This window comes from Rhamphochromis longiceps, linkage group LG2 (genome assembly GCF_057381845.1).
Source record: "Rhamphochromis longiceps isolate RC_006_pf linkage group LG2, R_longiceps_female_GT1.1, whole genome shotgun sequence".
NCBI lineage: Eukaryota > Metazoa > Chordata > Actinopteri > Cichliformes > Cichlidae > Rhamphochromis > Rhamphochromis longiceps.
The window spans coordinates 14712266-14727065 of record NC_140558.1 but is presented as its reverse complement, the minus strand read 5'-3'; the positions used below and the strand labels follow the sequence as shown (position 1 = coordinate 14727065).

The following is a 14800-nucleotide window of genomic DNA, read 5'->3' as shown; positions in this document are numbered from 1 at the left end:
AAAGAAGCAGTGTACGTATGACCTGACACACCAGCAGCACACGTGCTGTGCCGGCACACGGAGTCCTCGGTGTGCTGCAGGACAGTTTAAGGTTAATGGGGACGTGAGACCAACGAAGACAGGCCGGACACAAACTATGTGAGTAAGTCTGAGCGTGCTCAGATACACAGATCACATGACCCGTGTGACATGCAGTGAGTGGAAAAGCTGGACAGTCAGGGACGTGTCTATCTTTCCATTTCTCTGATTTCTTATCAAATGTTCAAATTCACACGCGGTGTGCTGGAAAGGAGAAACAGGTCCCTGAATCACCTGCGTGTACTGCAGGGCGTGTATGCACGTGTGCCACTCGTTCTGTCTGAGAACACGTCAGCGAGCTGACGGCGGACGTGTGAGCTCTCTGAATGCTTTGTGTTGGGTATCATGTTTCCTCTCTGACCTCTGACTCTGGGGTGAGAATTTTGGGGGACATCATTTGTCTCCCCAAATTCTGCAGCTTTCACAGACAGCGAGTTTGAACTCTGAGTCTGCTTTAACTTTGCGATGCCCACCCAGTGTGGTCACGACACAACCCCCGTCAGCCTTACACAACTGAGGACAAAATGAAAAGAAAGAGCTGAACCAGGTTTGCTGTGAGTACAGTCGTGATGACTGACAGATATCCGTGTGTTTGTAATAAAAGCATCCAGCTCTTCTGGCCTGACGACTGTAGGGTGATATTTTTCACTTATCCTTGGACTCCAGGCGATTAGCGCATGCCTCACACCCACAGACTGTAAATAACAATGCAAACTTCTTGAACTCATGCCAGATCAAATAGCTGTAAGAACCTGTAACAGGAGCTGTACTGCCCATCCCCACTTCTAGTGGGTTGAACCTGAGATTCTGCCGTGTTTGAATCCAGGAGGACACAACTGTAAGAAAGAGGAACAAATTTTTAGGAGCTTCAGTTCACAGACCAACGAGACAAACGAGGTGGATCAGAATACTTTAATATCAAAGGAAATTCATTTGTCATTATTAGGTAACAAAAAAACAAAAACTAAAAAAAACTTCCACTAGAAAACAGGGAAAAGGGGCGGAGTCTAGTGATGTGTCAGAACAGTCAATGGTCAGAACAGTAGGAACCTGTAGATGAGTGCAGGTGAAGAGGCACAAACATCATTTCTACATGTTTCTGAGGGAGTGAAGAACGTCCACACACAAGTGTTTCCAGGGTTCATTGTCCTGCTGGAGCTCCATCTCAGCCTTTGGTCGCTGACAGTTCACCTGGCCGTGCTTCGCCAGTATCCTGGCAAACACAGGTGTGAGTTTTGACCTTTTCTTTAAGAAAAGGTGAAGCTATTAGATCTGCTGCCCCCTCCTGATCGGGTCTCGGGACAGTCAGGCTCATCAGTAACTTTGCGCATGTACGCAGCTCGTGTGACGTAACACGCTCCGTTCCACGCCATCACGCACGGAGTTGCGGCGGGGCGGAAAACAGATCCGCTGCGGGATTGGAGCGGACGGTGAGCGGCAGGGACGGCTCATATGGACTCGGTACCGGCACCGGGATCCAGCTCAGGTGAGTCCCCGCGCGAGTGAACGCCGCCTTGCTCCCGGTGTGCTGCGGGTTCGCGTGCGTGCGGCAGCTCGCGCTCAGGTTTGTTCCTGTCCACGCTTACACTGTTTACAAAGGAGCCATTCACGCCGGTGTTCACACCGGCTCCCCTGAGCCCCCACGGGAAGTGACAAGCCTTTGAAAACGGCGTCCTCGTTTCACCGTGACGCTCAGTAACGTTCTGCTCATCACACAACACAGCGCGCCGCCGTACTTCGTGACGTCACCGCAGTAGTCCGCTCGTGCCACGCTCTCACACCGGCTGTCCAGGTGAGGCAGAGGCACGCGTGCACCTGGATCAGTCAGCGCAGGGAACACCGGGACCCTACGTGCCTGCGCGTGCACACCGGCAGCGTGCACCACCTGTAACCCGTTTAGCACATCACACCGTCAGATTCCGCTGCTGCTCACGGAGGGTGGAGGTGCTCAAAAGGCCTTCATCATGATGATGTTGGTGTTTTGTGTGAGTGAGTGAGTGAGAGAGTGTGTGAGAAGGAGTGTACTACGTTTACAAATCTTTGTGGGGACCAACATCCTGGGGACAAAGTGTCCGTCCTCACGAGTTTGAAGGTATTTTTGACACTCAACATGTGGTTTTAGTGTCATTGCTACAGTTGTTGTTACGGTTATAGTTAGGTTCAGACTCAGGGTTAGAGTAAGCGGCTGGGGAAAGCATTATGTCAACTAGATGTCCCCGCAAAGATACGAAAACACGAATGTGTGTGTGTGAGAGCGAGAGTGAGCATGTGTGTGGTGGGAAGCGGAGTAAGTTACCTCCATCATCACCAGTCAGAGGGCGATGGTTAATCATCGTGGTTCAATAATGTCACAAGATACCGATAACATTAAAAACAAGAGACAGATAACGATAAAAAAAGAGAGTTAACCATTAAAAATAAAAGGGAGATAACGACTTAAAAAAAGAGAGATAACGACTAAAAAAATTAAATGGAGAGATAACAATTCAAAATAAAAGACAGATAACGACTAAAAAAATAATGATAAAAAAGAGCTAACGGTGAGAAATAAAAGAGAGATAATGATTACAAGTAAAAGGGAGATAATGATTATAAAAATAAATGAGAGATAACGCAAAATTTAGAGCAGCAGTGTCTGTAACATTCAGGAGGAATGGTCAACAGCCTGAAGGAGAGAATTCTTCAAATTGCAGATGAATATCCAACTGTGACAAACATTGTTCTGCATACAGGGTCAAATGATGTGTCCAAACAACAGTCGGAGGTTCTGAAACGGGACTTTACTAGATTACTAAATACTGTAAACTCTCTGAATGCAGCTGTATTCATCAGTGGACCTGTACCGCCCGTCAGAGGAGGAGACGAGAGATTCAGCAGGTTGTTTACACTGAATAAATGGCTTATATCAGCATGTGCTGACCACTCAGTGCATTTTATCAACAACTTTAATATTTTTTGGGAATGCAGGCATCTGTTTAACCCTTTAAGACCTACCATAGAACCAAGTTCGCCAGAGCTTATATTATATTTTTACATGCTGTGGTGCCATTTTTGGGAGCATTTCAAGTTGCTATACATCAATACAACAATTATAGCCCAGATTTTAGTAATATGTATTCATTAAGTGCATAGTAATCACATAAATTGCAAAAAAGTGCAATAAACTACAAAAAAATTTAAAATCGTTTTTGTTTTTTTAACATATATTTCTAGTTAGAGAAATTTAAGAGGCTTATCCCTCAAAACTGTAAATACAAAAAAGTTGCACAAAATAGTTTCCTACCACAGGAAATTTATTTTGAGTGTCTTCATAGTTTTATTTTTGAAATACACCAATTTTTATACACTGCAGGAAAAATGAAAATAAATATTATACTGCAAATTTGCAAAAAAGCAGCATATGCATCAAAATAAACTATTTCCAGCAGTGCAATATGAGTCCTAAGCATCCCAGAAACGACACAGAAAGTCATGAAGTCAAAGATAACTTTTAAAAAATCCAGTATAGGCCCTGACGCCCTGATGGTAAAAAAAAAACTACATTTCCGCGAAAATGACATCACTTCCGGTTTCGGGCAGGTAATGGCGGACATGCAAAAGTTCGTGCTGACGTCTATTCCAACGTAGGAAGTGTTATGAACAGCTGATCGGATCGGCAAAGCCTGTTTCTGGAATATTATGTTTTTGTTGCTGTAAGCGCTTTTTATGCAGTTTTTGCAAAGCTTTATGTGGAAGGAAACTGTGACCGAGGACAAGCTGATGGCATAAGATGTAAGTACAACTCCTCCGGTTTCATATGCAAAAAAAATTATTGCGCTAGCTTACGTGGTTGCAGAGCTACCGGGATTTAAAAATAGTTATGCAAAACAGAGCGTGCCCGCTCCGACCGGCTCTAAAGGGTTAAAGCAAATGGATTTAATTTTAACAAGTCAGGGGTGAAACTGTTCACCTCCAACTTGTTTTATTCCATACGTCATCCATCTGTGCTTGGTGCCAAGGCTGAGATAAACGAGGAGTTATCTCATAAAGAGGAACAAACAGTACTCCAAGAACAGACAAAGCCCAGCAGAAACCTTGAGGAGGAGCTCCATTTGCCCCCACCCGGGAAGAGCCTCAGAAAGGAGAGACAACCCCTCCTAACTACAGTTTTATCAGTGAGGCCAGGGTGAGCAGGAGAGGAGGAGGGGTTGCTGTCTTATTTAATGAATCATTTCAATGTAAGCAGCTATCTCCTGGAAGTTTTCAGTCTTTTGAATATGTGGCTTTACAGCTGAAGGCCCCATCCAAAGTTGTGTTTCTTAATGTTTACAGGCCTCCCAAATACTGCACAGACTTTTTTAATGACCTCAGTGAACTGCTGTCTGTGATCTGTGTTGATTTTGACTGTGTAATTATTGTTGGGGATTTTAACATCCATGTGGACAACCCTCAGGACAAAGGGACTAAAGACCTGAGTAACACTCTGGGCAACTTTGGGCTGACTCAGCATGTAACAGAGGCCACACATAATAGAGGACACACTCTTGACCTACTGATCTCCAAGGGCCTGAGCATTTCAGAGGTTACTGTGTCTGATGTGGGCGTGTCTGATCATTACTGTGTTTTCTTTGAAAGTAAAATCTCAGCCCACACAAATATATCAACAACAGTGATCACAAAACGGTGTATAACTGAACACAGTAGTGCAATTTTTAACCAGGTCTTCCCATTAACACCTGACCTGTCCAGAGGGTCAGTCAATGAGCTCGTCAATAGCTTCAATGCTAAAATGTTAAATGTAATGGACACTATTGCTCCCATTAAGGTGAAGGTTATCTCTGGAAGGAAAAAGTCTCCATGGAGAAACTCCACACTAGTGAAAAATGAAAAAAGAGAGTGTAGGAAAGCTGAGCGCAGATGGAGAAAAACAAAACCTCCAGGTTCATTATGACATCTATAAAGAGAAACTTCACAATTATAATTTACAACTCAGGAGTGCAAGGAGGTCCTACTTCTCTGATATCATCACTAAAAACAGCCATAATGCTCGGGTCTTATTTTCTACAGTTGACAGGCTAACAAACCCTCCTGTGTCAGTTGCAGCTGAACTTCATTCGACCATGGCCTGCAATGACTTTGCCAAATTCTTCACAGAAAAAATCCAAAAAATTAGACAAGCAATTGGTACATCAACAGCAGATCCAGAATATGTGCTGTGCCCACCGAAAAACTGTTTAAACACCATGAAACAGTTTCACCCTATTAACAGCAAAGACCTGGAGGACATCTTAGGTCAACTGAACTCCTCCTCCTGCTGTTTATATGTCCTGCCAACAAGTTTTTTCAAAAAGGTCTCAAAGACTTTGGAGTCAGACCTGTTACAGATCGTCAACTTTTCTTTAATATCAGGCATGTTTCCAGAACCACTAAAAACTGCTGTAATAAAACCTATACTGAAAAAGGACAATCTTGACAAGACACAAATGAACAACTACAGGCCCATCTCAAATTTCCCACTCTTAAGTAAGATCATTGAAAAAGCAGTTTCTCAACAGCTCAATTACTTCTTAACCCTTGTATGGTGTTCGGGTCTGTGAGACCCGTGTTCAGTTTTTTTCAAAAGAAAAATTAAACAATTAATTATTTTTTCACGTGTAAATGTGTTGTGTCTTTCCACTCACTCCACTTGATTATAACTGATTTATTTATAACATTTTATATAAAAGAAAAACGAGAAGCACATTAATTCATAAATGTGATCTAACAAAGGTAAAGGGAAAAAATTAACCATGTTTGCTGTTCATATGTCTTGTAATTGGGATGAAGTAAACATCTGTTGAGTAATTTAACATAAAATTGTTTGATAGTGTTAATTTGGAAAGCCAAAACTCTAGCGGGTCCACCAGACCCATGAACACTGGCTGAGTAACAAAAATACGAACACCACACAAGGGTTAACACAGAATAACTGCTATGATGCCTTCCAGTCAGGTTTTAGACAGAACCACAGCACTGAAACCGCTCTGACCAAAGTGTTCAATGACATATGTCTGAATACAGACAGTGGAAAAATGTCAGTCTTAGTTTTACTGGATCTCAGTGCAGCATTTGATACAGTTGACCACAACATATTACTCAAACGACTGGAGAACTGGGCAGGTCTTTCAGGAACTGTACTAAACTGGTTCAAAACATACTTAGAAAATAGGAAATACTTTGTATCAATAGGTAACTTCACATCTGAGCAGACAAGTATGACATGTGGAGTTCCCCAAGGTTCCATCTTGGGACCCTTTCTGTTTAACATTTACATGCTCCCACTGGCACAGATTATAAAGAACAACAAAATAAACTACCACAGCTATGCAGATGACACACAAATATATATCACAATGTCACCAGGAGACCAGGCTCTTGGTAAATGCATTGAGGAAATTAATTACTGGCTGTGCCACAATTTTCTCCAGCCAAACAAAAACAAAACTGAGGTAATAGTCTTTGGCGCCAAAGAAAAACGATTACAGGTCACCAGAGAACTTCAATCTATACACCTAAAAACCACAAACCAGGCCAGAAATTTGGGTGTAGTGATGGATGCAGACCTAAACTTAGAAAAACACATTAAGACAATAACAAAGTCAGCTTACTATCACCTCAAGAATATTTCAAGGATAAAAGATCTGATGTCTCAACAGGACCTGGAAAAACTAGTCCATGCATTCATCTTTAGTAGGCTTGACTACTATAACAGCATCTTTACAGGTCTACCTAAAAAATCAGTCAGACAACTACAGCTCATTCAGAACTCTGCTGCTCGAGTCCTCACTAAGACCAAAAAAGTGGACCACATCAGTCCAGCTCTGAGGTCTTTACACTGGCTGCCTGTCCGTCAGATGATAGACTTTAAAGTTCTGATGCTGGTCTATAAAGCTCTGAATGGCTTAGGACCAAAATACATCAGTGACCTCCTGACCCAGTATGAACCTTCCAGATCCCTCAGGTCATCTGGATCTGGTCTTTTATCAGTTCCCAGAGTCAGAACCAGACACGGAGAAGCTGCATTCAGCTTTTATGCTCCTTATATCTGGAACAAACTCCCAGAAAGCCTCAGATCAGCTGAAACACTCAGTTTATTTAAATCCAGGTTGAAGACTCACCTATTCTCAGCTGCATTTGAATAAAGCACCAAATCCACACTTTTAAGCTTAAATTTCAAAACTTACATTTAACTACTGATTTTATCTATTGTTCTGATTTTATCTGTTTTGATTTTATATACTGTTTTGTTTGTTAATTAGTTTGTTTGTTTGCTTGTTTTAATCAATTTTAAATCATGCTTTTTATTTGTTTTTGTTTCTAATGTCTCTGTAAAGCACTTTGAATCACATTGTTGTTGAATTGTGCTATACAAATAAACTTGCCTTGCCTTGCTTCTGGGTTCGGGTGGCGTTTGGGTGGTGACCCTAAACTCTGCAGCTTTTACTTGGAGCTGTTGAACGTTGACCAGAGGCAGATGTATTGGGGCGTGGTGTTCAGTTTGAAGAAGGGCTGCGACTCACAAGGACTGAAAATGCAGAAGTGTTTTATCTGTGCTGTGATGCAACATCAGAGGCAGGAAATCAGCAGAAAGTCATAAACGCACACACACTGAGCTGATCTCAGTAACCTCTGACCTCACAGCTTGAACTGTGACCACATTCAGCACACACACATTATTAGAATAAGACATACTCTCAGGTAAAGGTACCGGTCGTATCTCAGGGATGTTGAAGTGTGCTTACACGGTGGGCTGGACCGGTGAAGCAGTCCTTCCTGTCTCAGTAATGACTGCACGTCTCATCCCTGACGCTTTCTTTTGGTAGCTCATTCGCCAAACTGTCCTAGATTAGCCCAAGGTTTCAATAAATCAGAAAATGTTTACCTATAACTGGCAGGCGGTGCTAGTTGCATGCTCTCTTTACACAGAATGCATCTTTAAAATCCTTGATGCTGGTTTCACCAACTGGTATTCCAGGAAAGTGCAGTCCAGCGTTTGGCTAACGTCAGTGGCTCACAGCTCCTGTGGCTTTTTAACAAGTCCATCAAATTCCCTGACCACTTCGGGGGGCTGTTACAGTCAGTGGTTTGAGGTGAAGCTGAGAAGAATAATGGCTTTTTTCTCAACCTGAACACAGATAAAGGCTCAGCCATGCTTCACGGGGAGGACAGCTGTACGGCAGTAGAAGATGGTGGTGAGGAGGACCAGCACCGGCCTCTTATCCTGGAAAGAATTGAGAAGGAAACGGGAAGAACCTGGAGAACGGTTTTGTCTCAGCGGCTCAGGAAGCACTGCTCCTGCACGCCAGAGAAGGCCAAATCCAGAATCCTCAGCTTCTTCCCGGTTCTCCAGTGGCTGCCGCGCTACAAGCTCAGGGACTGGATCCTGGGGGATGTTATGTCAGGAGTGATTGTTGGAATCCTATTGGTTCCCCAGTCCATAGCCTACTCCTTATTGGCCAACCAGGATCCCATATACGGCCTGTACACATCTTTCTTCGCTTCCATCATCTACGCCCTCCTGGGCACTTCCAGGCACATCTCGGTGGGGATTTTTGGAGTGCTCTGTCTGCTCATTGGCCAGGTGGTGGACAGGGAGTTGGCCCTGGCGGGATACCTCCCGGAGAGCAGCCTGAGTGGGAATGACAGCAGTGTCCCGTTGGCTGGAAATGACAGTGGTGTGGTGGGATGTGACCGGAGCTGCTACGCGATTGCCGTGGGGGCCACAGTTACCTTTACTGCTGGGATTTACCAGGTAAGTGTGCAGGGGCACATGTGGGCTTTAATGACTGAGCATAGAACGACACTACCTTACTTCTGCTCATCTCTTTCAGGTGCTAATGGGCCTTCTGCAGGTGGGCTTTGTGTCTGTCTACCTGTCGGACTCCCTCCTCAGCGGGTTTGCTACAGGAGCCTCCTTGACCATCCTGACGTCTCAGATCAAGTACCTGCTGGGCCTGAAGATCCCCCGTCCTCAGGGCTGGTTCACTCTGTTTAAGACATGGTACGGCCTGCTGAGCAACCTCGGGAACACCAATGTGTGTGACCTCATCACCAGTCTGGTGTGTTTGGCAGTACTCATACCTACGAAGGAGCTCAATGACCGCTTCAAGTCCAAGCTAAAGGTAAAAGTGTGGCGATATAACACTCCAGTAAAACTAAAATTAAACCTCCTTTTGGCACCGTCGGCCCTAAGGATGCTGTTGGTGGCTCACCTGGTCATTTTGTGAAATAAACTCAACTGTTGGTTTGTTTCCTTACCGAACACATTTCCCTTTGTAAATTTATTATTTATTTATTATTATTTGTATAATTTTCCTTATTATACAAATATTCATTCTATGAAAACAAAAAGCACCCTGTTTCTACCTGTGTGGTTTACTCTGTCCTCGCCCTCACCTGTCCTTCTCTAGGCTCCCATCCCATTCGAGCTCTTTGTGGTGATAATTGCCACCCTCGCATCTCACTTTGGCCATTTCAACACCAAATATGGGTCAGGTGTGGCTGGGGCCATCCCCACAGGCTTCCTCCCTCCTCAAATGCCCATGTGGTCTCTGATCCCCAACGTGGCCGTCGACGCCTTCTCCATCGCCATCGTGGGATTCGCCATCACCATCTCACTGTCGGAGATGTTCGCCAAGAAGCACGGCTACACGGTGGATGCCAACCAGGAGATGTATGCCATCGGGTTCTGCAATATCCTGCCATCGTTCTTCCACTGCTTCACCACCAGCGCCGCACTGACCAAAACCCTCGTCAAGGAGTCGACCGGGTGCCAGACGCAGCTGTCAGGGCTGATCAGTGCTCTCCTCCTGCTGCTGGTTCTTCTGGTGATCGCGCCGCTCTTCTATTCCCTCCAGAAGTAAGAAAAGCAGGACGTCAGTCTAACCTCTAAATGATTGCTAACTAGTCTTCTTGCAGACTGACCTCCTGATGAGGTCGTTCGAGTCTCGATCTTAAGTTTTAATCGGAGCAGCTTTTATGGCTTGTGCCGTCTTTACCCCATCACTCCTTCAGCTCTTCCATGCTGAGGACGTTGATGCAGGTAGAGGCCACAGCTGTGTGTAAGCTTCTGATAGGCTGCGGTGATCCTCACCTCTCTCCTCTCCTGTTTCTGCTCAGGTGTGTTCTTGCTGCCATCATCGTGGTGAACCTCCGCGGTGCTCTTCGAAAATTCACCGATATTCCCTGCATGTGGCATGCCAACCGCATCGACGCCTTCATCTGGCTGATCACCATGGCAACCTCAGCGCTGGTCAACACGGAGATGGGGCTTCTTGTGGGGGTTTTGGTGTCGGCTTTCTGTGTCCTGGGCCGAACTCAGCGGGTCCAGGTCCTGAAGCTCGGCCGGGCTATGACCAGGGAGCATTACGAAGATCTGGCGTCTTACAAAGGCCTCCAAACGCACCCCGACGTGGCCATCTTTAGATACGAAGCGCCAATCTACTATGCCAACCAGAGCCTGTTTAAAAAGTCTCTGTACAGGTGTGTAGGACTTGACCCTGTGAAGGAGAAGAGCCGCCGTGTCAAGTTCCAGAACAGCAAACTGCAGGAAGAGGCTGCCGGAGTCCCAACTAGCAAAACGGACGAGAAAGAGGCCGAAGCTCCTGCAGCCGTCACCCTGATGATGGACACAGCCTCCCGTTACTTACGCAGGATAGTGATCGACTGCAGCGCCGTCTTGTTCCTGGACACTGCCGGAGTGAATGCTCTAAAGGAGGTCCGCAAGGATTACGGAGAGCTGGGGGTGGCGGTGGAGTTGGCTCAGTGTAAGACCTCTGTGCTGGACACGTTGGAACGAGGAGGATACTACTGCAACCAAAAAGGAGGCGACGCAGGAGAGAACCGCACGATCTTCTTCACTATCGAAGACGCCGTCCGCCACGTCGAAAGCCGCAGCACTCCTAACGGAGACTATAAGTCCTAAAGAGACAACACGTCTATGTTTACATGTCTGCAGCGTGTGGCTGCACAGATGTGCCTTTGTAACAGTTTTCTGAAGTCCTACCTTCATCTCAGGTTTCTGCATCCAGACAGGTGATCAATCACCACAGTGTGAACGTCCATGTACCGATAACTCACCTGTGGACTGTATAAGAAGAACCAGCCACCCACGAGGAAAGAATACCCAGACCCTACCTGACAGCTTGAGTCTGTGTCTAAGGCAGACTCAGCAAGTTTACATCTGCATAGTACAAGTGCTGCACAGTGTAAAATATGTGTTTTATACTGCACGTGGGAAATATGTGTTTCATAATGCACAGTACTGCACAGTGAGTACAAGTACTGCACAGTGTGAAGTTCAATTCAATTCAACTGTGCAGTTGGAAGTGTTCCCAACTGCACAGTACAAGTACTGCACTCTGTGTACAAGTACTGTACAGTGTGAAATATGTGTTTCATAATGCACAGTACTGCACAGTGTGTACAGCACAATGTGATATGTGTTTTATACTGCAGAGTACAAGTACTGCACTCTGTGTACAAGTACTGTACAGTATGACACTGGTCATGCCCTAGTGTTGTTTATAGAAACCAGAGCCGTATTCTGACTTAATTTTTAGATACTGAGTTGGAACGATGCACGTGCACATGTTCAGGATGACGACTGGGGTTAGGATTTAAAACAGGTGTAAATGATTTAGTATTTTTTTTTGTTGGTTTTTTTTATAAGGTATAAACTGGATTTTTTGCCACAATCAAAAACGATCGTAATCGTCTGCTGTTTCGTGTTTGGGTCCATCAGTCCAATCATGACTGACGCCTCAGGGCAGGAAGTTTGAAACACATGTAGAAAAAAGCAGCAGCTCTGCTGCTCTGAGGAGAGACATTGGAGGTATCTAAATGCTTTAGATTTTTAGATCAGAACCCTGCTGGATAAAAACATAGATTCTTCATATGTGCTTAATAAGAAGCAGCCATCCTGTGCCTGAACATGAATGTACGTGCAATGACCCGAGGAAGCATTTGTCTGTTAGCACTGATCACAGGTGTATGCATGTGCTTCCAGATCCTCTGACAGACGAATATTCCTCCGGTGAGGATGAGAGACTCTTCCTGTTTAACTGTTAGCTGCAGTCACATGACCTTGGCCTGTGCCTTCTTTCTGTGAATCGGGTAATGAATTAGGCAAAGTTCGAGTTGAAGAAAAACAAAAGTGCAGTGTGAGATTTCGAGGTTGCTGTGATGTTGATTCGTGGGGGTCAGAGATCATGGGTTGTGCCTTAGTTAACCTGACCCCCCCCCCCCCCCCCCACACACACACACACACACACACACACACACGATGAACATAGCCTCCCGTTACTTACGCAGAGTAGTGATCGACTGCAGCGCCATCTTGTTCCTTGACACTGCCGGAGTGAATGCTCTAAAGGGGGTCCACAAGGATTACGGAGAGCTGGAGGTGGCGGTGGAGTTGGCTCAGTGTAAGACCTCCGTGCTGGACACGTTGGAACGAGGAGGATACTACTGCAACCAAAAAGGAGGCGACAACACACACACACACACACACACACACACACACACACACACACACAGCAGAGAGGGGTTTTGATGTACTTTCTGTAGCTTTAATGAAACCTGCCTCAATAAACTTGGTAGCATTATTATTCATAGAGCACTTAATTATTAGAAAGGCCGAAGTTAGTTCTTAAGCAGATGTATTCTACAGTTTTTTATTATGAGAAAATTTTTTATGTATACGTGTTTCTGAGTATGTGCCTAAAGCTTATGCACTAAAATTTTGTACATGAGTTTTACTGTAAAGCAGCACAATCCTGGCAGCAGTTTTACTCTTTGCGCTTTTCAAAGCTGTTTTATTAACTTAAATATCCAAACTCTCCATCCTGCTTCCATCTCAAAGGGTTTAATCATGATAATCAGATAATTGAGCGGCTTATCTCAGCTGAGACCAGAAAAGTTTTTTTGCTCTTGACCTTTCAACCCTGCTTTGTTTAATGTATGTTCACAGCACCAACGTTAAGTTTTAATGCTTGAACCTTTTAACTAGCTGATCAGGGTAAGAACAGAAGTTTGTTCTCAATGCAAAAGTGTTGCTGAAATGGAGCGTGCTGATATGCAGTGATGGAAGATTTTAAACTGAGAAAATCTTTGTAGAGTTGTTTTTATACTGGGTGTATGTGACAGGACGTGGCGTTTCCAGCCTCTGTCCTTGCTAATTTAAAGCAGTAGTGGTATATATTTTATAGCTGTTTTTACAGAGAAAATCAAAAAGAATTATGGATTAGTTTTGCTGCAGAGTTGTAAAAGTTGATCACACAGCTGTTGATGGAGGTGAATATGCTCGGTGACGCGAGAGTTTCATGTCGTTCTCCCTGAATGCTTGCCCGAGCAGCTAAACACACACGCGGTGCTTTTAGAGAACAAAGTCCTCGCTTCTGTATCTAAATGTTAAACAGAAAAACATGACGTAAGCTCCCATTTATTCCAATCAGCTTATTTAAGTTTATTGTGTATCCTGGTATCAGAATGAAGCTGTGTTTTACTGGAAAATAAAATCCTGTCTGATTCCTCTCTTGTTTTTCTTCATTACTGCATTTACATAGCCAGCTCTTATTCTGTAACAGTGGTTTTCTGTGTGACGATTTCCTTCATTAAACCAAAGTTAATGCACTTGATGAGTCCAGATGAGAAAACAGAAGACCTGCAGTATAAAAAGCAGTTTTAAAGTAGAGGGAAAGTAAAGAGAGACTCGTTTGGTCTGTGGGGAGTTTCATGGTACTGAACAATAATTGTAGAAAAGATGGACGATGCCACAGCACTTCCTCCCATTGCACAAAAATGAAGCCAAAATACCCCTCTTGTGGGAGCTGCCGTGTTGCGCTTTTGGAGCTGGAGTCTGGCTGGTAGAGACTTGAAGTGAAGTATCTGTGTGACCCTCCCGCCCACACACCCACTGGACGTGACCGCAAACACACCTATGGGCTCAAATTGTGGTCATAAATATTTTTTACTTGTAAATCAGGATTTGTATGTGTTTTACACACACAAATTTGTATTTGGTTTACACATACAAATTTGTGTGTGTGTAAAAAATATTTGTGTGTGCACATAGCAAAAAGATACATGTGAAACTCTGCACTCAAGTTTCAACTTACAAGTACGAATTTTGACCCTATTTTTCTTCCTTTCAGCTGATTGGTCAATGTCATGTCAAACTGACACAAACTGAACTATCCAATCAGAGAACAGATGGGTTTGGCTGTCGAAGGGATGCTTTACTGAGTTCCAGGTCCTTGAAGGGTAATACAGTTTGAAGCTGGAGGATCTTTATATAAGCTAGGTCCTTTAACTTTTGGTAGCTGTTGAAAGGATACAGTTGTAGTATACCAGTGTTCAGAAATACCATTATTACTTTAGTATTACTATAACACAAAATCACAGTTCACCCAGGACCACTGCTATGAGTCATACTACTAAGCATCGGACGCGGCATGATCTGTGCTCACCGCTAACTAAGAGTGAAGGATCCTGAATTTGTTGCGCTGGCTGTTGAGCTCTGCTCGTATATTGTTTTTTGTGGTCTAGGTGTACTAGATGCACCTGATCCTTGTCGTTTCAAAACGTATCTCTCTGACTTTATGTCCTCTACGAGAGTTTGTGTTGTATTATGTTCAAATGTTTAATAAAAACGTATCGCTCATTCATAACAAGGAAAGCTTTGTAACTCTCCCGATTAGAGAAG

At 44.3% G+C, this 14800-nt stretch overlaps 1 protein-coding gene across 1 annotated transcript; it reads left to right on the top strand.

The window, feature by feature from the left end:
• Positions 1 to 1409: 1409 nt before the first annotated feature.
• slc26a2 (solute carrier family 26 member 2) lies at positions 1410 to 13630 on the top strand. The gene is made up of 5 exons (XM_085418238.1): positions 1410 to 1564; positions 8232 to 8848; positions 8928 to 9218; positions 9507 to 9955; positions 10216 to 13630. The coding sequence occupies exons 1-5, from the start codon at positions 1531 to 1533 to the stop codon at positions 11018 to 11020; spliced, it is 2196 nt and encodes a 731-aa protein (XP_085274364.1). The 5' UTR covers positions 1410 to 1530; the 3' UTR covers positions 11021 to 13630.
• The last annotated feature ends 1170 nt before the right edge of the window (positions 13631 to 14800 follow it).